This window comes from Bactrocera oleae, chromosome 6 (genome assembly GCF_042242935.1).
Source record: "Bactrocera oleae isolate idBacOlea1 chromosome 6, idBacOlea1, whole genome shotgun sequence".
Lineage (NCBI taxonomy): Eukaryota > Metazoa > Arthropoda > Insecta > Diptera > Tephritidae > Bactrocera > Bactrocera oleae.
This window is the reverse complement of record NC_091540.1, coordinates 16,680,306-16,704,523: the sequence shown is the minus strand read 5'-3', so window position 1 is coordinate 16,704,523 and position 24,218 is coordinate 16,680,306. Positions and strand designations below refer to the sequence as shown.

The window sequence follows — 24,218 nt, the reverse complement described above, 5'->3', positions numbered from 1 at the left end:
TTTTAGTAATGGTAAAACATAAAGTTGAGATTTGAATTATTATTACACCTTCACATAAGAACACTGAAGTACATATACAAGGTGCGTTCCAAAGTAAACCGGACTTTAAAAAAAAAGACAGAACAAATGGTTTTATTGGCAAAATCAATTAATTTTATTCAAAATAGTCTCCTTCTGCTTTAATACAGGCTTTTGCACGGTCCAAAAGCATGTCGAACGAGTGTTTTAGCTCGTTGCCCGGTATGGCCGCCAGTATGCCGGTGCAAGCCTTTTGAATGGCCTCCACGTCTGCATAACGCCTTCTTTTCATCGGCAAATTCATTTTTCCGAAAAGGTAGAAGTCGCACGGTGACATATCAGGTGAATACGGGGAGTGGTTGATTGATAAAATGTGATTTTTGGTCAAATAATCGGCCACAAGCGTCGATCGATGAGACGGCGCATTATCGTGCAACAAACGCCAACTTCCATCTTCGCGATATTCGGGCCGAACACGTCGAATACGGCGCCCCAAACGCTTCAAAACTCCAATTTAGAATACCGCATTAACGTTTTGGTCGGGTGGAACAAATTCTTTGTGGACAAATCATAAAAACAAATCAGCATTGTCTTCACTTTTGACTTCTCCAGGCGCGATTTTTTGGGTTTCGGCTCATTTCTCATTTATGTCCTCACGACCACTTTGAAAACGTTGAAACCACTCGTGCACTCTGTTACGGGATAGGCAATCATCGCCATAAACTTGTTTAATCAATTGAAATGTTTCGGTAAAAGTTTTACCAATTTTAAAACAAAATTTAATGTTGGCTCTTTGTTCGAAACTCATTTTCACACCGATGACAAAAACATACTGACACTTAAAACGCAATAACTTCACTTCCAATAGATGAAATGTCATGAAATTTTTATTGGAAGTCGATAAAGAATAGCAGATTCTAACGCACTAGTCGACATATAAATGGCGCCATAGAGTTTACTTTGTTACTTTTTTACTGTTTACTTTGGAACGCACCTTGTATTATATAAATGCTCTTAAGAAGCGCAACGAAATTGCTGCTGATGCTAATGAGCACACCTCTATCAGTTCTCGGGAATATATCAAGGTATGTATATAAAACCAGTAAAAGATAAAGATTGAAATGACGGAAATCAGTATATTTGCTGAATTGAGGTATAACAAAGCTAGGAGTTGAGCTAATTTTCTTTAAAAAAAATTTATGTATCGCGCTTATTGCACAAGAAATTCTTGCAGAGTCTACAACACGATCAGAAATCATTATATACCATATGTGAATGCTAAAGGTTGATATGGTTCTACAATCACCAATTCTTATAATAAACTTAGAAAACAATATACAAATATAAGGTATCTTATTTGAATTAACGTATTTATGCTCCGATTTGGTATTTTTATAACAAGCTAATAGGACGTTATGGGAATACTTATGGGAAATAAATTTTATACAAATTGTCCAAGTAGTGTATATATGCTTTTTTATCACTGTTATTACATATTTTTATACCCTGAACATTACATTATTGTTTACAATCATTTTATTTAGTTTTCCACGAATTTTGGAACACCCAGAAGGTAATGTCGGTATAGTATAGTAGTACATATAAATGATCAGCATTACGAGCTGAGTCCATTTACGCCTGTCTGTTCGCCTGTATATATGCATACTAGTCCATTGATCTGAAAATTTCACACCACCATTTCTCGCCAAAAACCTGCTTATTTGTCAGAATCGCCGGTATCAGACCAACACAGGATATAGCTGTCATACAAACTAACTGATCAAAATCAAGTTCTTGAATAGAAAACTTATTTTATTTGACCAAAATCAAGATAAAGATCTTCATAAAGGATTTTTTCCTTGTCAATTTAATTTGTATGTTGTTTTTATCAAACAACGTAGCAAGAAAATACTAACAAAGTATTTTCCGTTGAAGGCAAACCGTTGACCGATTACTTTTTCGGATCAATTATAAATATAGTTGATATAAACAATGTAACTGAGGAGGGTATTATAGCTTCGATGCAACTGAAGTTAATGTATTTTAGACTATAATACATAAGTAATATACTAGAAACAGTAGATTTAACAGCAAACAAAACCTTTAAATCATCAATATACTAATAGAATAGACTTTATAGAGAAAGAAATAGAAAAAGAATAGTTAGCAAGACCACCAGAACCCAAGAATATTTTCCCATAGCCAATTTAGTGATTCTACATATACAGTGTTTAGTATATACATACGTATATACAGATATGGTATGAAAATGGTAATAGAGTAATATTTTCGGCTTATATCTTAAAGTTACATGTAGAAGAGAGTTTGAGCGATTGAGCTATGGACCAAGATAGCATGACCGTTTCCAACTGCAATACCAAGCTATTTATTATTAAAATAACTCTCCTCCAAATTCGTTAAGAACAGATTCAGGTCAGATTCGATAGGGTTTTCGTTTTGTGTGTGACTGAGAATTTAGGCTAGACAGTTATCCACCATTTTTAAGATAACTTATACTTATTTACTCTAGAACACACTCGCATCCCTGAAGTTAGCTATGAAAATACAAACGTACTTAAACATAAATACAAACAAATAAGTATTGGCTTGCAACGCATGTTGGTTTGAAATTATCAAAGTACAAATTTATTCTGAGTATTTATTTGTAAAGTCATATTGTTTACAATCTTTCTTTCATTGCTATCAAATATCCACGATAGAAATACAGATTGCGCGGCATAAGTGTACACCAACCGCAGTATATACGCATATATACCATTTTGCATTGTGCATTTTTTAAATGTGCTGATGTCTGGCAACATGTCTTCCCAGTGGTATGAAGCGTCAATACGAAAATATTTGATTATATGTGTTTGTTGTATATGTGGGTGTATTCAGTGCAAAAGGTACCACCGAAACGGAATGGAAAAAGTGAAGTAGATTCATATGAATTTTAGGCAATTTCGTAATTTAGCCGCTTAGCGAACGGTCTCTTGATTGAGTAAAATACCAAACTGTGCGAAAATTGCCAATTGACTCAATTAAGGTGTTATTTCAACGTCTATCAACTCAGCGTTGCATTTTATGCCAATCTCATTTGAATATTCATACATATACCTGAGTGAAATGAATTTATAATCACTGTTTTAAAGACGACTTTAAAGTCTATAGGCTTGACATAGATAAATATATTTTAATTAGCGTGTAAAAATTTTCATTGAACTCTTAATCGAAATGTGTCCAGGCAATCATTCAAGTATACTTCCTTTATCTATGAACAAAAACTCCACATGGCTTGATTATCACATCTCATCCAGGGAATTCTCACATATCTAATAAGGCTATTTACGCAGATGCAAACTATACTTTATTGCCTTTTCACTTTCACAAAACTTTTTCACTATGAACATTCACAGAAGACGCAGTAGTATTTACATTTGAAGATACTATCCAAACACCATATCATCAGAATAGTAGTCACTTGGTTTCAACCTGACTTAGAGAGTGTACAATCGAAGAAACAACAACTGGGTTAAATACTAGCATACTGAGAAATTTTAGCACAAACAAATAGAGATAGAATACGCTTTTTAACGCACTTTTTATCCAGATATGTAATCTCCTGTATTGTACTCAACTAAATATCATTGTTGTTGCTTTTATATGTAAAATTTTTGACAAGAGAGTAGAGCTCAAACGTAGCGAATGTATGAAATTTAAAACGAGTTGAGCATATGAAAATGAAGTAGTTTTCGCGAAATTGTTCTACATTTTTACTATGGGGATCGACTAAGCAGATGAATGCCTGCAACAAAATCAACCACGGATTTGCACCAAAATGCCACACAAGCTCACTTCAAATTGCCGTTAAGTGCGTACGTGCAATTAAATACAACTATATATATATATATATACATGTATATAAGAATAAATTTGTAGCTTTATGTACATACATATACATATGTACTTGTACATATATCCATCATATATAGAGCCAGAACTTTTGTAATAGCATATGAAAGCGTAAACTATAATTAGGGAAGAGCAATTGCATACCTACAACTACATAATGCATCTACATGCATATGTATGTATGTTTCTATGTATGTTGAATGTAGAACAAGCATATGCAACCGCATAGCAGCTCATTACAAAAACAAATAAATGCACAGAAACCCAAATAAATAATTTTATACGTAATCCAATATCGATGTGAAGAAATTTATCAGTAAATCAAACGGAAACTAGGTGTATGTATGTATGTATGTTTGCATCCAACTAAACCAAGTTTTTACAACCCTTATACACTTTTACATACATATACCTATGTATTTATTTATGTATAGAGCATTTGTTTGCTAAAAAACACTATATCTAAAGTCAATACTGGGGAAACCACACACACAAACGCATACTTGTACTTCGGTGTGCACACACAAGTGTTTTAAACTTCAATGGAATGTAAACAATTTTTTCGTTGCATATTGAATCACATTTGAAAAACGATAAAAATTAGGAAACAGTTAATGACAAAGTTAAAAATCAGTTTTCTAACGCTGAAAAATTTATAGAAGTTCTCTAATGTCGCGTAACTTCTTACAAGTTCACATAGAGGCAACTGATGTTGTATGATTATATGTACTTATATACATACATACATATGTATGCTTAAAGGCAGAGCATTGTATTAACATAAGTATTGTGCATTTAAAATTTTTGAAGCTACAAGTCACATTTGGTAAAATACCTTCATACATATATACATGTACACAAATATAGGTTAACCTAACCTAGACAAATATATGTAAGTATAAGGACTAGCAAAACAAAACCGATTATTTTTATTTCAAATTGAATGTTTTATTTAGCATAGCTAGAATGATTCAAATTAGGTAAAATAGGTGGTTATGAACCGTTTTATTCGATAACTTGTTGTCATTTTGAAGATAATTTCATAATGCCCTCGTCCCTATTGGAAACCAACTGGGACGTCGATTTTCACAAGCATCTCTTGAGGCCAATTTTTCATCAGTAAAATCAAATACCGGAAATGAATATACGAACCCAAAATTGGTCCTGGCTTACGTTTTCACCTTTACCGCAAAAAAAATTGTTCAATTAAGACAAATTGTCTCTTTTCTGGAGTCAAGCAATCGAAAAAAGTTTCATTTGTACGAAATCTTGACTTTCTAACACCATATAGTGTAACCAGATATCACTTATACTACGCGAGATACAGATTACGAAAGTCATCTATTGAAAATGGATTTCTTTTACTGACTTTAATTAAACATATTTTTATATTTATATATGCTTCGCAGCTTAAGATTTATAAAATGATGTTTAAATAGTTTTAATTTTGGAAATTTGAAATTCGTTAGATGAAATAGAAAAAATTCGAAATAATTGAGCATCGAGGTCTTAATACGTAACTTGATGATGCACGAATTTGAGTCAAAAAACTTACATCATTATAAATTTTGACAAAAGTTTCGCAGTTCTTCCAAACACTAACTAAGAAGGAACTAATCTACTTTACAATGTACCAATGAAATCATCCCTATAAACCATAATCACTTTGTCACTAAAGGTCATAGACATAATTCAGATAATGTCCATGGTAATTTAAATTATATAGTTTAAAATGGACTCAGTGATGCGTGTTAAACTCTATTACTCATTATGAAATGGGTCAAACAGATTTTTCTAATGGCTTTACTCAATCGATGGTTAGTAATTAAGAGCACTATCAGGCTTTGTAAATCAGGGGTATTTTTTTTCGACACTAGATATATCCATGAAAATACTATTTTGATAGCGATTCACCAGGTCCGTTGTCGCCACAGTTGGGTATACGTAACCGGAACCTACACGGATTTTTATCTGGCCAAGGACATAATACGGCAGCATTCCTCAAAATTATTTATAGAATGTTTTCTGCCGCGACAAAAACGACGAAATATTGACGAAGCCGCTATCTACATGATGGTGAAAGTCATGTGTGCTATATCTATGACATTACTTTTAAAGCACAAAAAAAAAAGATATCATCAATTATACTAAAATTTTCAAGAATAAAAATATATTCATTACTCCTATTAAAAAAAATAAGCTAGTGTCAATCTCGGCGTTTTATGCTCTATTTTATTTAAACTGATTTGAGGTGAATCAAATTACGGAAGATTTCGGTTACATGGAAGCAGTACTTTAGGTATACGAGGTATATCGTAACTAGAAGATTTGGGACTGAGGGATATTACTGCTTTGCTGATATTATTGTAGTCCATAACAGGATTTAAGGTTAAAGTTTGTCAGGTATTTCGGGTATGGTTTGCTTACTTTGGTACAAAAAAGTTGGAAGCAATGATTTATTAGTGTTAAAGGATAACTATGAGACCTGTTGTCCACCTCAGAAAAGTTCTCTCGAATTACCTTTAGGTCTGTATCTATCCTTTAGAGGCAATGTAGGCAAGAGTTCACTGAATTCTGTTTTGTTCAGAAAGAAATTAAAAAATCTGTAAAGGTCAGATTAATAATTAGCACTGTTTTTAAGTCTCAGAAACTTTTTGTGATCCAAATACTTACAAGAATTATAACAGATAATTGTAGATAAAATGTCAAAATCAAATGTAAACAAAGCCTTGCGATAGTAAAACGCGGGCTTGACTTGCCAATATTATAACAATAATAATAAACAAACAAATTCAATTTCGTATGACTGAAAAATGATGCCATTCAATCAAAATTGACTGTTCAATTAAATGCCAATAGACTGATAAACTGTTCTATAACTGTATATTTGCAAATGATTTTCTGTGCACATGGTACTTTTTTCTCTATTTTCACAGTGAAAAGTTAATCAGCATACAAATTGCATGTCCAAAAAAATAACAAAACACTAAAAAATTGTAAACAAAAAAAAAACATAACAGAGTCATGAAGTCAACTCAGCAAATGAAGTATTCTGTTTCAATAAAAAAAAATCGACAAACACTATTGAACAGTTATTTTCATTTATTAATAATTATGCATAATAGAAATACTTTGAATACTTTGCTTTTTAATTTCTATGATGAAAATAAATTATTTGCAAAAATTAATCTAAAAAGGCAAAGAGATTACTTTCTGGCACAGTATAGTATTTCAACAATGCTAATCAGTTTAAACTTTTTACAGTTAGGTGCTCAGTCTTTTTATTTTCTACAATTTATTGTTTATAGTCCACTTTTTTAATTAGGAAGGAATGTTTGTAATTAGATCATCGCCAAATGATGGATGCACAGAAAGCTCCTTATCTACTAAAACATTTTTTGTTGCCTAGTAATCAAGCTTTTTTTTGTAATACATAATATATTTATGTATATGTGTATGCATACATATATATGAAAATATTAACTTCGCAGAGTATATGAAGTTTACTATTATTTCACACTCGTAATATAAACAATGTTATGAATATAATTGGATTTGAAGTTTTTGTGTTTATAAATACATATGTATTTACAATACTCTTTTTTTTTTTGTAAGCGAGTGGGAAAGAAAGTTCTTTTAGATATAATTTACCTTAACGAATTTAAGAATTATTTCAAATATATACTACATTTTGATAGTTGTTGGTAGTTTTAGAAAATAAGGTGGGGTATGTATTTTTGAACATATAGCACAAGTAGAAGTTCTCAAAATGAAGAAATGGCTTAATTTGCTTTTGAATACCTTCAGCGTTATTATAACACTTAGCATAGAAAGAATCATATAAATGTGGTCGAGCAAAGTCACATACATAAGTATGTAAAGAATCTATAAAGAGGAATCAGAACAAAAACCAGTTTACAACTAGAAATCCAACTAACCACAAAACGCAACCCATTTTTCTATACTTTCATCAAGTTTTACTTTTCGTTTGACAAGTGGTCGCTCTATTCCTATATACAAGTATGTAACGCTTTGCTAAGCATCATAAAACCTTGAATGAACAATATAAAAATTATATTTCGGTAAAAAATGTTCTAAACCTGCACTAGGGAGCAGGAATTTATCACTGTTCCTCTTTTCCTCCTTACATTTCTCGATTTCTCAGACAGCTTTTAAAATCGCGATTTTGAAATATTGACTTTTGAGGTATAAAAGAATTTTGAAGAGGTCGCTCATTATGAAAAATATAAAGCAACAACCAAAAAAGTTACTACATATTTATTTCGATTTTATTTCCCTTCGTCTTTAAAAACAAAAGTGATGTGCTGGTTTCACGGTTTACGAAAATAGGCAAGAAGGTTAAATCATTGTCGAATATCTTCACAGGAACAGCTCTTCACAATTCTAAATCCATCTTTTAAAAAGCAGAATACCAATACAAATCAAGATATTGATGAACTGTCTTATTATATTTCTGTTCCCAAGTAGGTACTTTTGATCTCATTAAAATTTATTTTGGGCCATGGCAATGGCTAGTTTCTCAGAAAAATCAGACCGCTTTTAAAGCATAAACAAAGTGCTTTAATGAAATCACTGAATCAGCTTTTTTCACCTATACACATAATGAAAAAAAACAATTCATAAAACAAAAGAAAAACAAGTAAGGATGGACTACATTCGGGTGTCCCCGAACATTTTATACTCTTGCAACTTTGTTGCGAAAGAATTCAACATACATTATTCGACGAAATCGTGAATAAAATACAATTAAATTTGGTACTTCATTAAGTTATATTATAGGTCATAGACTCAATTAGTTTTATAACTATATTTTACTTCCGGTCAGCGAAAATTATATTAAAAACAATTTTCAAGGGAGATATATGAGTGTGATATCAACTCGTCCAAACAGGCTAAGGTGTCATCCCTTTTTACAGTGTCGGTAGTGGTGCTTAAGGGATTGGTTCTGAGCGAATTTAGTTAATATATTATAGCTTGAATGGTTTGGGAGATATGTATGCGCGGAAAGACGAACGGGCGGACAGACAGTCACCCGGATTTCAACTCGTCGCTTTATCCTGATAGTTTATATATACATAGCCCTATATCTAACTCGATTAGTTTTAGGTGATATAACATGTTGCAAGAGTATAAAAACAATACCCCTAAACTTAACTTCAGTATGTATGTATATATGAATGTATGTACGTAAATTTCCATAGAATGAATAAATCTAGTTGGTTTTATTTTTATTTTGCAGACAAAATTTATAGTCTAATAAACAATAATATTTTTAATCCCTGGCAGGTTGGGTACTTCTGATCCACACTTCAGATAGCATCTAGATTTCTTCTTCAATCATTTTAATGAGTAGAAGTACTACACTTTTAATAGCATTATCAAAAACAAAAAATGTTTTAAATTATAGTTTTAATGCCAGGTTGCTTTTTATAAAAGTACTTAAAGCAGACAAGTGGATTCTTGCTGAAGTGTAAACTCAATGCTCGGCTTGCGATTAGAAACACTAACTTATAGGAATTAAGAAATATATATGTACATGCTTATAAGCAAGGCAAGAATGGACAAAGCTTTAATTGCATTTCTGCTATAAAAAACGGTCTTTATAAATAACCCATTTGATATGTGGAGGAAGCTCTCAACTGCAGACCACACTTTTTGTTATTATATTGACAAATGGGAGGGGAAGCAAGCCACGTGTTGAATTACAATTAAATATTGAATAATTTAAGAATGTAATTATGATTTTTCGTATGTTACTAAGCAACTGTTTTGATTTAAGTCATTTTTGTTATTAGTAAGAAGTATTAAATATCTAATATATATAAAATGGAATACATAAATATAATGTTTGTTGTGTAGCTTACAATTCAGAATATGTTATAGACATATAGCTAAAATAGGTAACGATGGAGTCGAATTTTTTACCAAAAAACTTTTTTATTGACAATGGAAAAAATAAATTTTAAAATTGAGTCCGCCAGATGGTGCCAGAGTCGAAATATTACGAAAACTCTTATTTATGAACCGAAACAGGATCTACACTAAAAAAACATTTTTCGCTAGTAACCGACTAAATCGAATAATTTGCATACATAATATATACGGTCCAATATTGTTCATAAATTCATCAAAGCTAATATTGAAAAGTTATTTGTAATCATTTATCCTTTCATAACATAAAAGGTTAAAACATCTGTCGAAGAACAAGAAAAATTTAAGGACAACGAAATTATTGCTACATGTGGTAATGTATGTATATGGACAGACGGGTCAACGTAATAGCAACGGATATAGTTTTGAATCTGGTCAAGAACTGTAATTTCAGCAACATTCCGTAAAATTATTTTCAGAATGCTTTACACCGCTAAAACAACAAACAAATCGTCGATTTTGTAATTTAAAAAATTGGCGCAAAATGTCATAAGATAAGATATATTATTTATCTTTTTAATAATTGAATAAAAATTTGTTAGTATATTGTACACAGATAACTTAAATTACCGGTTTAACGTATACACTGGAAATCGACTCATTTGGCTAGGGCGAATTTAGGAATTAATTAGGAAAGAAGATTCCAAAATAAGTTTTCAAATGTCGCCATTTGATACGATGCAACAATCGATTACTGATATCGATGCTTTGAAATTTGGGCTAAAGAAGCCAGATTTGGCAAAGGTAAAATGTAAAGTACAACATATTACACTGAACTCTGATATAAATATGTGGAACTAAAATATTACTTTCGCAAAAAAAATTGCGCAAAATATTCCACCACCCCTTGTTCCAATTGTAGCCAAATAAGCAAGTTGGAATCTCACTTTTAAGTCATGAATATTCGAACTTCACAAATGAAAAATGATTTCCAAATTTTTAAGTAAAACCAATTAAATTACAAATCAATGAAATGTCGAACGTAATTTAAGAATTTTTAGTTTTAAAAAATTTCTTTCTCAAATCGATTTATACACATGTGCACAGGGCGTGTATTTTAAAGCTCATAAATATGGAAAACACAGAGTATAATAAGCAATATTTTAATATAACGCATCTGCAGAGTTTGCCATTAGCTTTGCGTAGCACCCATTCGTTAATTAAGCGAATTATTAGTGCCTAATGAGAGACCTTTATAAATAATTTCAACTTGTTAGTGCGCTTATTATCGCTGCTGCAACCTTTGACACTTAACACAAGCACACTTTGTGTGTTTACACTTTTGTATTTTTATTTATTAAATTTATGTTACACTTTGGAAGCTTTCGCTTTTCACAATTCTTAACAAGACAAAATATTTTTTAGCTTAACAAGCCTTCAACACATGGATTAAAGGTGCTGCTGCTTCATGAAGTTATGTGCATCTACGTATGTATGTACACACGTATGTGTATATGTAAATTAGTGTTTTTTTCATTTTGCTCGCTTGTTTTTGGTTTCGTAGCATTTAGGTCATCAAATAAAATGTGCAGCCACTGATGGGCGCAACGACGATCACTCATTAAAAGCTGCTGTTTTTGTTGTGTTGTGGCTTATGTTGTACATTAAACTTAAATTCCAAACTGTTGCCGGTAATAAAATACACACACTTTCACATGTTTTGTAGTTCAATGGTTGAAAAAAGTACTACTTTCCTACTTGCTGCATGTTCTACAAGCAGTTGGGAAATCGTTACAATAAATTTCACAATTGATCACACCCTTTGAGGTTAAACGCTCGACATTTATTTAAACACGTACGTGAATATTACATGGTTAGCTTTGTGTGACACCACATTTTATCTTTTATATATTTTTAACGCATTCTCCTTTTTCATTTTTTTTTATTAATTTTATTTTTTCTGAAAATCATTTACCATTTTCTGTAAAACAAACAAATAAAAGTTACGCTTTCCAGCAACTAGGTGATCATTATTTGTATTTACACGGTGTTCACAGGTAGACGGCACGGAAACACAAGCATTTATATGTGAGTTATCTCACAGATACCAGTTTACTTATATATCAAATATATTTCAAAACACATAAATATATACCGATATCACATATTTACATGCGTATGTCTATAATACGTTTATTAAACGCGTTTTTTTATAATAACAACATTCATACAACGTTAAAACATACCGCATACACAAATAGCATTAGCCATGCAACATTCTTGGCTTATCACATACGTTTGTGTAAACAAACGCATGTTGGCGACGACTTTTCGTGAACTTAATATTCTAAACTCATCTTTTCAGTTGTAATAAAAATATTAATTGAATTACTTTTCCCTTTTTTGTAATTCATTAATTATTTGTAACGTCTATGCACCAATACACGCACACACGCATATAAACATAAACGCACACACATACATAATTTTTGTGCCAGAACATCATTTAAAGCGGTTTGAACGCAAGTAAGTACGCTCTCTCTCGCGTAACGTTGGCGGACGAAGCTCACCAACACACACATACTAGAAAAACCAGTAGTTCGAGTACCTGATGTCAGCCAGTCAGTGGCGAAACTTCTTTCTTCTGTCAGGTATTAAATTTATAATTTCCAACAGCATTGAACTACATACTTTAAACATTGACAATATTTTTTCCCCAACATCACATTTAATGATTAAATTTTTTTAAGTTATTTTACTTTTTCATACACTTAAACAATTGCTCGTGCATATACACAGATGTAATAATAATTTTTTTTTTTTTTAATTTTATAAATGCTTACTTTGTCAACCTACGCCCAACTCGGTATAACTCTACCCGCGTGTGTAGCTGCAATAAACTTAACGTATTTAAAGCCTACGGTGAACTGAACTAAAAATCCTAATCGTATCTTGTTCATGCATTGCCGTTGCCATTCGCCGTTGAAAGAATCCCATTGTGTGAGCACCTATGTATTTGACTGAGTGCATGTTTTCTATCTCTGCGGCTCTCACCGGTGCTGTTTGATTCAGCTATCCGCTGTTATTTGTACATAACGTGTTGTCAGTAACAGCATAGAAACAGAGTATGTTAACCTAAAACTAACTAGAGGCAATTGGGGAAGTAACATAAGAGAATGTTAAAATATGGTAGTAAAATACGGAAAGACACAAATTAAGTACATATATATGGTAGCATTTGTTAGCAATACTTAACAGTAATAATATAACCTTCATTGGAATAAGCTCTGTCTTCTTTGTTTCCATCATTGTTTGTGGTGACCGCGTTAATGAAAATGTGGTAAAATAAAAAGTAAAATACTTGTATGACTTCATTCATTCATTTCAGAAGCTTTGCCAGCTGGGCACTTGGCATTAAATACATCTGTTTGCCTAAGTATAAAAGGTGGTCTTTCTCCTGCATTTACCGTCTACAAAATACAACGAACATAACTTGTTTAGTAGATTAGAAGAAGTCAATGATATGAATGCTTAGAAACAATTATTAGAGCACACTTAACTTTAAATGCTTAAATCCTATATCATTACCTTAGAGAATTATTAGGAGGTCTTCAGACCTTATTTCATATACGAGTGCCATACACACTTAGCCAGCAGAATAGGAAGTGTAGTCGATGTAGATCACACGTTGTGAATTCCAAAAAATGGTGGTCGATACATTTCCAGCCGATAGGACCGTCATTGACTTCTAACTAATATATTTCCTGGGTTTGTGACTAATCCTTGGCCCCTGGTGTGTACCAGCTTCCTCATGTTTACTATTTCATGCAAAATAATACTCAAACGGTCTTTTTATATGCCTATGACAGCATGTCATTATAAAATCGTGAACTTTTTCACGCTAACCTCCATGGTAACTTGTGCGTTGCTCATTACAAACCAATGTAGGACCTCGATCAATCTCGTTTAACCATTTTTTTCGTTCGCCATCCAATGTACTACACGATCCTCTTGCAATAGTGGGGCTTTCGGTTGGTGAGGTTAAATACTTATCGGACCGCTTAATAATACATAATGAAAAAGTGCTCATACTCTGAAGATGGCTGCCTTAAATTTTGCCTATGAGCGTGTTATCCAGGGTTACTAACAAAGCCAGAGGGTCATGTAATTTCTAACCAAAACAAAACTTATTTTTATTTGGTAATTGAGTCCTCACCCCATTGTACAAGAAATAATTAAAATAAATTTGGTTATATCTTAATTATTTTCCGTGAATTATTCCGCGATAGTCAGATCTACGTAAACGGAACGGATCCAGTTTTTTATCCGGGCAAAAACTATAGCATTCTTCAAAATAATTTTGGAATGTTCTCTATTGTTACAACTTTACGTCATAACAGTCACTATCAAGAATGATAGAGATAGAGATTACACCAAGTTTGTACCGTTATACTGAGTTTATATTGGGACTCTTTTGACCCTCATTATCGGCAAATTCTCTTTTGGTGTCGCTCTGTTCAATCACACGAGCAAAAAGAGTCATTCCTTTTCATAAAATTTTCGCAAATATTTGTGCGTTTTGGCAACGCAACACTTAGAGTGTGTTGCATATTTCAGTTGTATGGTAAGGTCTCACATTTTGCTTGCAGGGAATTACCATGCATACGGTAGAACAATATGCATAATACCCGCTTAATAGTTTCAAAGAAATACTTAAGTTGGGAATTCTCTAATCCACCAGAATGTATTGAATACCTTTTTATGTATACTCGTATATTATTACATTTAATACCGCTATAAGCTATTAAAAATTTAAATTAAATATTTTTGAGTATCTTAATTTTCTCCTTATTTAAAATTGCATATTACATACATAAAATAGATAACAGAATTCAAATTTCTGAACAAATGGTATATATGCATTTGAAACCCAGCGCTCTTGCAACCATTAAGAGAATTTTAAAGTGAAAAGCAATGCTGAAAAAGGTAGCAGCGAGCTGTTACGAACAAGAACACAAAGTGAGAGTGGCACGATCCCTTCGTCTTTCCTCGTCGTCCCCTCGCCCACAAATAACCGGTTTGTGTTACAAAAGAGTCCCAATGTAAATACACACTTACCTTCTCGGTTTAAGCTGTGGCAAATGTCACCAAGAATTACGAAAACAAAATTGCACCAGTAATGTCTTCCGCTATATAGATTTTATTTTGTTTTTGATGCCTCATTCATACACTATGAAGTCATGATGGCGCATCGTGATTATACAAGAATTTCTCGTCAATGCCAGAGAGCTTCAGGTCAGGAAACTTCAATTACAACAAAAACCACTATGGTTAAAAAATAAAAAAAATAATAAATAAAACTATACCAATATTAAATATAGGTACTTACGTACATACTTTAAAATGCTAATACATATTTATATTTGTGTTATACCTTATAACTATAAAAAATACCTTACAACTATAAAATTGATTTTATATTGTAATCACCTCTGTTTAAGAGAGCGCCATCTACATTTGAGCTATGATTTGTTATATTAAAATATTAAGACCAAAATACATAGCTTATCCCATAATTTTCTTATATATGTATATAATGTAATATTGTATATATATATATAGTCTTCATTTTTATTTACCAATGAATTTATATAACGGAATCTCTATGAAATTGGTACATCAGAAATTTCAATATAATGATTTTTATAGGAGAAATGCCATAAATGGATAAAATAATATAATAATGTATTTCCAGTTAAAAACTGTTCCCATATACGAAGTTAATTATAGCGCAGATTTTTGTCTAGTCGATCTAATTAAATATGCTATATAGAAAAGAAAGGGCTTTATAGCAAAATGACCTTTAAGCTTTCCTACAAATGAAGCTGATTCTATTATAAGATTTATCAAAGAATTTATACCAACTTTAGTTTTACTTGATGTATAGAAAAGAATAATCAGAGAATGTTAATAAATAGAAAAGGCGCAAATGTTAAAATGTACTAATTTGAGCTTTTCAGAGGAGGGAACATCAAAGAATACAACTTCGACTCTTTTGAAATACACCAAGCAATGACCGAAACAGGGAAAAATCTATAAATAGACACAAAGAATGTTCTTAAATCAATTATGCACATGCTAATTTACATTTGCATATTACAAAAAAATTATAGTTTTTGTAATATAAAACAATCCTACAAATTATATAAGAGGATTATTAGGCAAAGCCCCAAAATTTACAACAAAATAGGTAATTAATAGATAAGTTCTTCAACACGTTTTTGTGCGTTGCATGAACAAATCTAATCTGCTTGTATAGCACAGCTCCTTATTGCAAATTTACATCAAATATTTTGCCTGAGTTCAAATCCTATCACAGATGTTGTGGTATGTCTTTTTTAATTTTTATAAGCCTTTTGTATTAAATTTATTTTATATTAATTTTAATTTTTCCTTCTTTGTATAAATGTTCTTCAAAATCTATTACTTCTTTTTGTTATTCTAATTTTCCTTAACACGCTTGACAAGGAACATCTGCGCATACATACAGTGGGTCACAGCTTATTTGATACAGCAGTCGATATAAATTTCGAATCCTAATATTTTCTAAACTGAAAGGAATATTGAAAAAATTTAAACGCTATATTATAGTGTAAAGAATTTCATATATATAATCTACTTCATTTATTTCAAAAATATTTTATTTTCAAATATATGTATATAAAATTAGAATTACTGCTTAATTTCAGGTCACAGCTTATTTGATACAGTTCAATTCATTCTAAAAAAACATAAACAAATCACTTTCCATCTTAAATTTTAATATTTTGTGTGAAAGCCTTTCGCCTTAACAAGAGCCTGGATCCCGGTTGGCATTGATTTGACCAACTTTTGTGTGGTTTCTGGGGTAATTTTCTGCCATTCCTCTAGTAACAACAATTGTGCAGCGTGAACTGGTCATAAACCATTTTAAAAATTGTAAATCGGTTCGAAAAATTGGTGAAATTGTGAACCTTAGTGCCTCCACTGTACATCACATCATTGAGCGATATTTACATGAAAATCGAGTGGAAAATAAAGGCAGAAGCGCGCCAAACAAAATTTTTAGTGCTACCGACGAGCGCTATATTGTTCGAAAAATCAAGGTAAACCCCAAACTATCGGCTCCAAAATTGGTTGTAGATGTTCAGCAAGAATTAGGAAAAACATGCATGCTGAAACTATCCGCCGCGTACTCCGCGAACATGATTTTAATGGCCGAGTTGCTCGTAAGAAACCATTTATTAGTAAAAAAAAAAGAAATATGTCGACAAAAGTTCGCTCGGGAACATGTTTGTAAGACCCATGATTTTCGGAACACGGTTATATTTTCAGACGGGTCAAAATTCAATATTTTTGGGTCCGACAGCATGTCTTACGCTTGGCGAAAAAAGAATAGAGAGCTAAATAAGGAGAACTTGAGAGCTACGGTGAAACATGGCGGTGGAACTGTGATGGTTTGGGGTTGTATGTCCGCAGCCGGTGTAGGAAATGTGGAGTTTATTGAAGGGACAATGGACAAAAATATGTATCTTAATATCCTAAGAAGGAATTTGCTGCAAAGTGCCGAGAATCTTGATATAAAAGAAAAATTCCGCTTTTATCAATATAACGACCCAAAACACAAAGCAGCAGTCGCTCAATCCTGGCTCATATGGAACTGTCCCCATTTGATGACACCCCCGGCACAGTCACCTGATATGAATGTTATTGAAAATTTGTGGGCATTATTATACAAAAACCTTCGAAGCCACAAAATTTCGAACAAAGAGGAATTGAAAAAGGCGCTACTAGAGGAATGGCAGAAAATTACCCCAGAAACCACACAAAAGTTGGTCAAATCAATGCCAACCGGGATCCAGGCTCTTGTTAAGGCGAAAGGCTTTCACACAAAATATTAAAATTTAAGATGGAAAGTGATTTGTTTATGTTTTTTTAGAATGAATTGAACTGTATCAAATAAGCTGTGACCTGAAATTAAGCAGTAATTCTAATTTTATATACATATATTTGAAAATAAAATATTTTTGAAATAAATGAAGTAGATTATATATATGAAATTCTTTACACTATAATATAGCGTTTAAATTTTTTCAATATTCCTTTCAGTTTAGAAAATATTAGGATTCGAAATTTATATCGACTGCTGTATCAAATAAGCTGTGACCCACTGTATATTAGCCGTTCCTTTATAAGGTAGTGAAAATTTACTTGGTTCCTGCTTAGAGTGGTGTAGCTTGTTGAGTTCGATTATTATGAGGGGAAGGTACCTTTTTGACGTGGTGTAATTGAACTTTCGAATTTGCGCATTTTCGATGTTCCCTTTGATTAGTTTACATTTTAGCACAGCTAACATTTGCGCCTTCTCTATTTATTAACATTATCTGTATTAAGTTGTATCGAAGTTGTATTTTTCGATGTTCCCTCTTGTGAAAAGCTACAATTAGTGCTTCTTAACATTTGCCTCTTCTCTATTCATTAACATTCTCTGGTATAGGGTTCTTTATATTTTCTGTTACGCACCCTGTTACATGACGATTGTATTTTGCTTTATTTAATACTTTTTAATTACGGCATGCTGTGTTTCATTTATTCATTCTCATATCATTCACTCTGCCCGTTCTCTGGTCGGAGTAAGTTGGGTGAAGTCAAATTTTTTTCATTCATATCTGGGGAAAATATTTTCGCTTATATTTAAGTTTCAAAGTATTTAAATATGAATGCGATCAATAAAACGGCGATAGGTATAGCAGCGGGTGTTGCGGGCACAATTTTCATTGGATATTGCATTTATTTCGACAGTAAACGGCGCACTGATCCTGATTACAAGAAGAAAGTCCGCGAGCGTAAGTACTTGGCATTTAAGACAACGTGAAGTTTGTGTAAATATATACAATTACAACAATATATTTTAGGCAGACGTCGTACCCGCAAAAATGGAAATGCTGGCCGCAGTGGAATACCAAACCTCAATGACCATGAAGCAATTGAAAGGTAACTATCAAGCCTTATTTATACCTTATGTAATTTAGCAACGTGCTTTTTTCAAATGATTGCAATAGTTCTAAGCAAGAGTTCATAACACATTAGACACTCTATACAGGGTGTGAAACGCCTGCAGCAATGCGTCATTGTTATAAGAATGTATTATACATATATACATACATACGATTATTTGTTTTGACTTTCCCATACTTTGTTTAAAAAAAAAATTATTTGCAGGTATTTCCTTCAGGAAATTCAGTTGGGCGAAACATTAATTGCTCGTGGTGAATTTGAAAGTGGTGTAGAGCACCTTGCTAATGCTATAGTTGTATGTGGACAACCAGCTCGTCTTCTCCAAGTTTTGCAAACATCGTTGCCAGCACAAGTATTTGCTATGCTAATTCTTAAAATGCAAGAGTTTGGTAACCGTGCAAGTGCAGAGAACGATACACCCAAAATTGTTGCAGCTAATTCTATTGGAGGAGCTGATATTCCGCTTGGACTAGATGGCCCCCAGTCTTCAGTTATGATTGATGACCTAGAATAGTTGTTGAGCATATGTTATAATATGAAGGAAATCTGCTTAATATATAGATATTCATATAAATACATATATTGTTTGCCTATGTATCTAGCTAAAATGTTTAATTACATATGCTTTTATGTACAAATACTTCTTAAACAAGTAAAATAAAATTAAAATAAATCTTAATAGAATGGAGGTTTTCACAATTTCGGCAAGTTGAATTATGTATGTAAATGTTCCTTCGAATAAATTAATGTTCCAAATTGGCAATTTATGTTAAATAAAAATTTGAAGTTATTAAATGTTAATTAAACCTGAAGTTGTCAATAGAAATTAAACTATCACATTAAGATATTACTAATTTTGTGTGTGTTTTATTGATTTGTTTTCAAACTATTTAGCAGGCTTGTAATCTCTTTTTCTCTCTGTACAGCATTTTTAACCGATTGCTGTATTTCTTTTACTGAGATCGGTACTCCGCCACTTTTATGAAAAAGTCCAACTGTATCTTCGTGTACACCGAGATGAAACACCGCACTTGAAATACTTTCTTCGCGATATGTAGGATCCACAAGTAGAACACTGAAAATGATTTGTTTAATAATTTCTTGTATAAAAATATTTTAGCCAAATTCTTACTTGTCAAATATGCTGTAGGTGCTGACAGCAGGAAAAATATTTAAATGTAGCTCCTTCATATCATCGCCTATCTCTATTTTACCACTTTTCTCATCGTATGTAACTTTGGGCAATTTTAGAGTGCTAAGGGCTGAGGCACAAGCTAAAATTGAAGCATCAAATACACCACCATCCACTTCCAAACCAATTATATCTATATAAAGGCACCACACCAACTTTCCTGGATGTATGCATAAATCCTCCAAATTCAAACAATGTGACTCATTTAAAATTTGATATATAAAGCAGTCCAATATTTCGGACACATTTTGATTATTTGTCGATGAGGAAGCTTTTGAACATGATGTGAATGACATGTCAACATTGGGTACAATATAACCGGCATGTGGTGCGGACGCTCGTGGTTTGGATAACTCTGCCCGTATTCCACATAAAATGTTCGAATTTCCAATTTTCGTTGCACTTGACCCCAAAGAGTGTTGAAAAGATTCAATGTTTACACCGATCGGCCGATACTTATCAAAAGTTCGGCCATCCAAACGTATTTCATTTTCGAGAAAATCGCGAAAATGTTTAACGGGATATATCAACCTGTGATAAAAATATATCATTGAAAATATACATATATGTAATTATTAAAATTAATACTATTAAACTAGTATCATTCGCTTAAATAAGGTATTTTGCACATCTCTATAAACTATATTTAGAATGTACAATTTTCACCGAGCAATATATTGGTCACTAAACTGATCGATAGTATTCAGTCATATATTCTCCTGGCTTAAATCTAAATCACTTATTGTGCCAATTGGGAAGGATACACAGGAAAAACTATAATAATTCTCATGTGCAAAGTTCTGTATCTTAGTACATAATAACGAAGGTAAGTAAGCATGTTTTGTTGTCATTTATTCGTTTAACAATAGTAAAACTAGTACACAAAGATATGCATATAATGCTTTATTTATTTAAAAAATACTTACTTATGTTGTTCAGCCATAACCAATATCAACCAAAACAGTCAATAAATTTTATCTATGCAATAAACATGTAAATATTAAACTGTCAAATAAAATCCTTGAGGAGGTTGTGGGGAAAGTCTATTTGGGTACAGCCATAGAACTTAGATTTATATCAGAGAACGTATATCATATACACGTTCTCTGTTTATATGAATCTACGTTCTCTGGTACAGGGTGCTTCATTATACAGGAAAAATTATTTAAAAAAAGAAAAATTTAACACGAGAAATTTGTTTAAATATTAATTTAGATTATATTTCACAATTTGTATAGTGAGATTAAATACTACGTCACAACGTTGAAAAACATTATACTTGGAGTTGTCGCGCATTAACCATAAAATACAGTACAATTTAAAAAAAATCCTCTTCGTTTATATTTACCTTACTTTAATAAAAATTTAATTTTAAAATCATTAATAAAATATTAAGACACGTTTTCCCAATGTCTGGTTAGCAGCCATCTGTCAGTAAAGTTCTGGTGTATCACTTAATAACATAATACATTTTTATTAAAAACCGATAAAATTATCATGCCAAATTAATTAATATATTTTCCATTTCGCGCATCAGCACAGTCCACTTTCATTACAGTATAGTTAAAGCCAGAAGTTGTAAAAAAAAGCTTTCAAAATGTGTATGATATTTTTCAATAATTAATTAGAAAACTTATAATTACAATTTATGTAAGTTTCATGCCGAAATATGCTAATAATCTTTATTGTTAAATAGTTTTATTTTGACTTTTATACACTCATAATGAAGTCATCAGTTTGATCCAAATGCGTACAGCAGAATAAGACAAACGTGTATAAATGCCTGGGTAGTGGGGATCTGCGCAACCCACTCCCCAACTTACTACTCCGATCAATATATTACCACTTTGTATTGGACCACCGCTATCCCCTTGACATGCATCCGTGTTTCTAGCTGCAGCACAGAACATTCTTAAAAGAAACACGCATTGATCATATTTTTAATAAAATAAAGCTTTGTGTAGAAAAAATTTAAAAACACATAGCAAAAATCATACATATATAATTTAAATCTCTTTATTCACATATTTTATGAAAAATCTTTTTTGATTTTTCTTTTCAGATATTTCATTACCTCAAAATATAAAAAGAATACACAATACATTGTTTGGACTGTCATATTCTTTGTTATGCCAATATATAATACATATAATATTAACAGACAAGTCAAGGCTATGTTTATACATTTTTTTAACGGTTCAAATTTGTAAATTATTAAAAAATACTAAAAAAACGTATTATTTACACTACTCACGCTTCGGTGACGATCCCTTGTGTTTTCATTAATTCGGAACATTTCTGTTGATTTACTATTTTAACGGTGGTATACTTTAAGAGCTCCGACAAAACATGTTCCGATGAGCTCATATGTCCCCAACCACTAACGACCGCTTCCTTGTTATCCACAATCGGTGTATTTTGCGAAGGTAATTTGATGGGATGTACAAATTTGCCACGCAGACGATTTTTTTGTGTTCGTAGCAGGGCCACATCATAGCTCATTGTTTCACTATTGTACAAAGGATGTTTATATATCTTCAATATCGACACAACTTCCCCGCCTTTGTCCCGATTTGTGCTACCGATGCGTAAAGAGTATACTCTCGATTGCTTTTCAAAAGCTTCTATGCAATGAGCGGCCGTAACTACCCACTGTGCATCTATGATCGAACCGCCACAAACATGAATTGAATAACGGCGCAATGAAACCTAAATATATACATATGTATGCACGTATGTATATACAGATACTGAATTTTGAAAGAAAGTAGAAAATATTAAAAGTAATAGTTACTTGATATGGAAAATCTTCGATGCGTCCTTCTTTTCCGTTAACAATGCGTATTTGAGCGGAGGTGTGTGTAAGCAGATTGCTAATTAAAAGCAGTATTGGTAACATTTTTTCAAACTATGCGGCTAGCATTCACTTCTGTGAGAGAATTCAACGTAACTGTTGTTTAGTATCAAAATTATTCGCATTATTCGCACATTGAAATCAAAATTTATCGATGATTGCATGTTCTTGGTAATGTTTTGCGCGTATTGATAGTGATTGTTAAGAAAAAGATATGAGTTTGTGATTCCATAATATAAAGACATCTTTTATGCTGATAAGAAGCTGGGTGAATTCGATGACGAAGTTAAACATTTATCATTGAAATTTCCGTTAAATATGAAAATATGTGTATGTGTATGTAGTTGGAGGTACTAAAAATGCGTTTTTATTAACAAGACGAGGGGGAAGAGAATGAAAGAACTTTGATCTTTTTATTTATTTCACAGTGCTTTATAATAAATTTCCTTAATTATACTCTGAACAGGAACAGAGTAACACCCAGAAGAAAACGACGGAGACCCTATAAAATTTATATGTAGTGATCAGCGTGACGAGGTGAGTCCATATAGCTATGTCCGTGTATTCGCCTCTCTGCCTGTATACACACAAACTAGTGCCTCAGTTTTTAAGATTTCGATCAGAAATTTTGCACACGTACTTTGCTCCCCAAGCATAATCTCCTATGCTGCTCATTTGTCGGAACTGCTGAAATTAGATCACTATAACTATAACTATAACCGGTAAAATCAAATCCTTGTATGAGAAACTCTTTTATTTGAAAATATATCTTCATGAATTCGGCATAAATTATTGTCCAGGACAACAATATAGTCTCGGAACAAATTGTACAAATTGAACCACTATAACATACATCTGTCATACAAACTTATCGATCAAATATAAGTAGTTGTATGGAAAACTTTTTAATTTGACAAGATATTTTCAAGTAATTTGGCATGGATTCTTGTCTAAAAGTAGCCGTAACATACACGACACACTTGTGTTTTCGATCAGTATGAAATGTTTTCGCCATACACGACTTACAGATCTAATTTACGTTCGCCCTTCAATAAGTAAACGTGTGCCAGAATCAAGCGGATGATTGAATTGTACTTTTTATAATTTTCATATAAAGTTATTATAATAGCATTTTTATGTACTGTTTGTTTTTACATGCCCATATATATATCGTGTATGGCCACTTTGAAGCATTGTATAAGCTTATATATATTTGTATATATATATATATATATATATATATATGTAGATTTATACAATGCTTTAGAGCAACTCTAGAATCTCCAAACAAAT

At 32.1% G+C, this 24,218-nt stretch overlaps 4 protein-coding genes across 4 annotated transcripts in view; 1 reads left to right on the top strand and 3 right to left on the bottom strand.

Annotated features, from left to right (window-relative positions):
- The window catches only part of kug (FAT atypical cadherin kugelei), a 43,487-nt gene extending 30,719 nt beyond the window's left edge, over nucleotides 1–12,768 (bottom strand). Inside the window, exon 1 of the mRNA XM_014235444.3 lies at nucleotides 12,666–12,768. The gene's annotated coding sequence lies outside the window, so the exon portion shown is untranslated. The remainder of the gene's footprint in view (nucleotides 1–12,665) is intronic.
- A 5,692-nt stretch (nucleotides 12,769–18,460) lies between these two features.
- Nucleotides 18,461–19,733, top strand: Tom20 (translocase of outer membrane 20). Its single transcript, XM_014235462.3, has 3 exons — nucleotides 18,461–18,707; nucleotides 18,777–18,855; nucleotides 19,084–19,733. The coding sequence occupies exons 1-3, from the start codon at nucleotides 18,578–18,580 to the stop codon at nucleotides 19,391–19,393; spliced, it is 519 nt and encodes a 172-aa protein (XP_014090937.1). The 5' UTR covers nucleotides 18,461–18,577; the 3' UTR covers nucleotides 19,394–19,733.
- On the bottom strand, nucleotides 19,719–21,161 carry LOC106617966 (exosome complex component RRP43). Its single transcript, XM_014235461.3, has 3 exons — nucleotides 20,998–21,161; nucleotides 20,012–20,602; nucleotides 19,719–19,954 (listed from the first exon to the last, which is right to left on the bottom strand). The coding sequence occupies exons 1-3, from the start codon at nucleotides 21,012–21,014 to the stop codon at nucleotides 19,747–19,749; spliced, it is 816 nt and encodes a 271-aa protein (XP_014090936.2). The 5' UTR covers nucleotides 21,015–21,161; the 3' UTR covers nucleotides 19,719–19,746.
- A 364-nt stretch (nucleotides 21,162–21,525) lies between these two features.
- LOC106617968 (trypsin-4) lies at nucleotides 21,526–23,032 on the bottom strand. Its single transcript, XM_036360534.2, has 3 exons — nucleotides 22,866–23,032; nucleotides 22,326–22,780; nucleotides 21,526–21,982 (listed from the first exon to the last, which is right to left on the bottom strand). Exons 1-3 carry the CDS (start codon nucleotides 22,968–22,970, stop codon nucleotides 21,790–21,792), a joined length of 753 nt encoding a protein of 250 aa, XP_036216427.1. The 5' UTR covers nucleotides 22,971–23,032; the 3' UTR covers nucleotides 21,526–21,789.
- Between the last annotated feature and the right edge of the window lie 1,186 nt (nucleotides 23,033–24,218).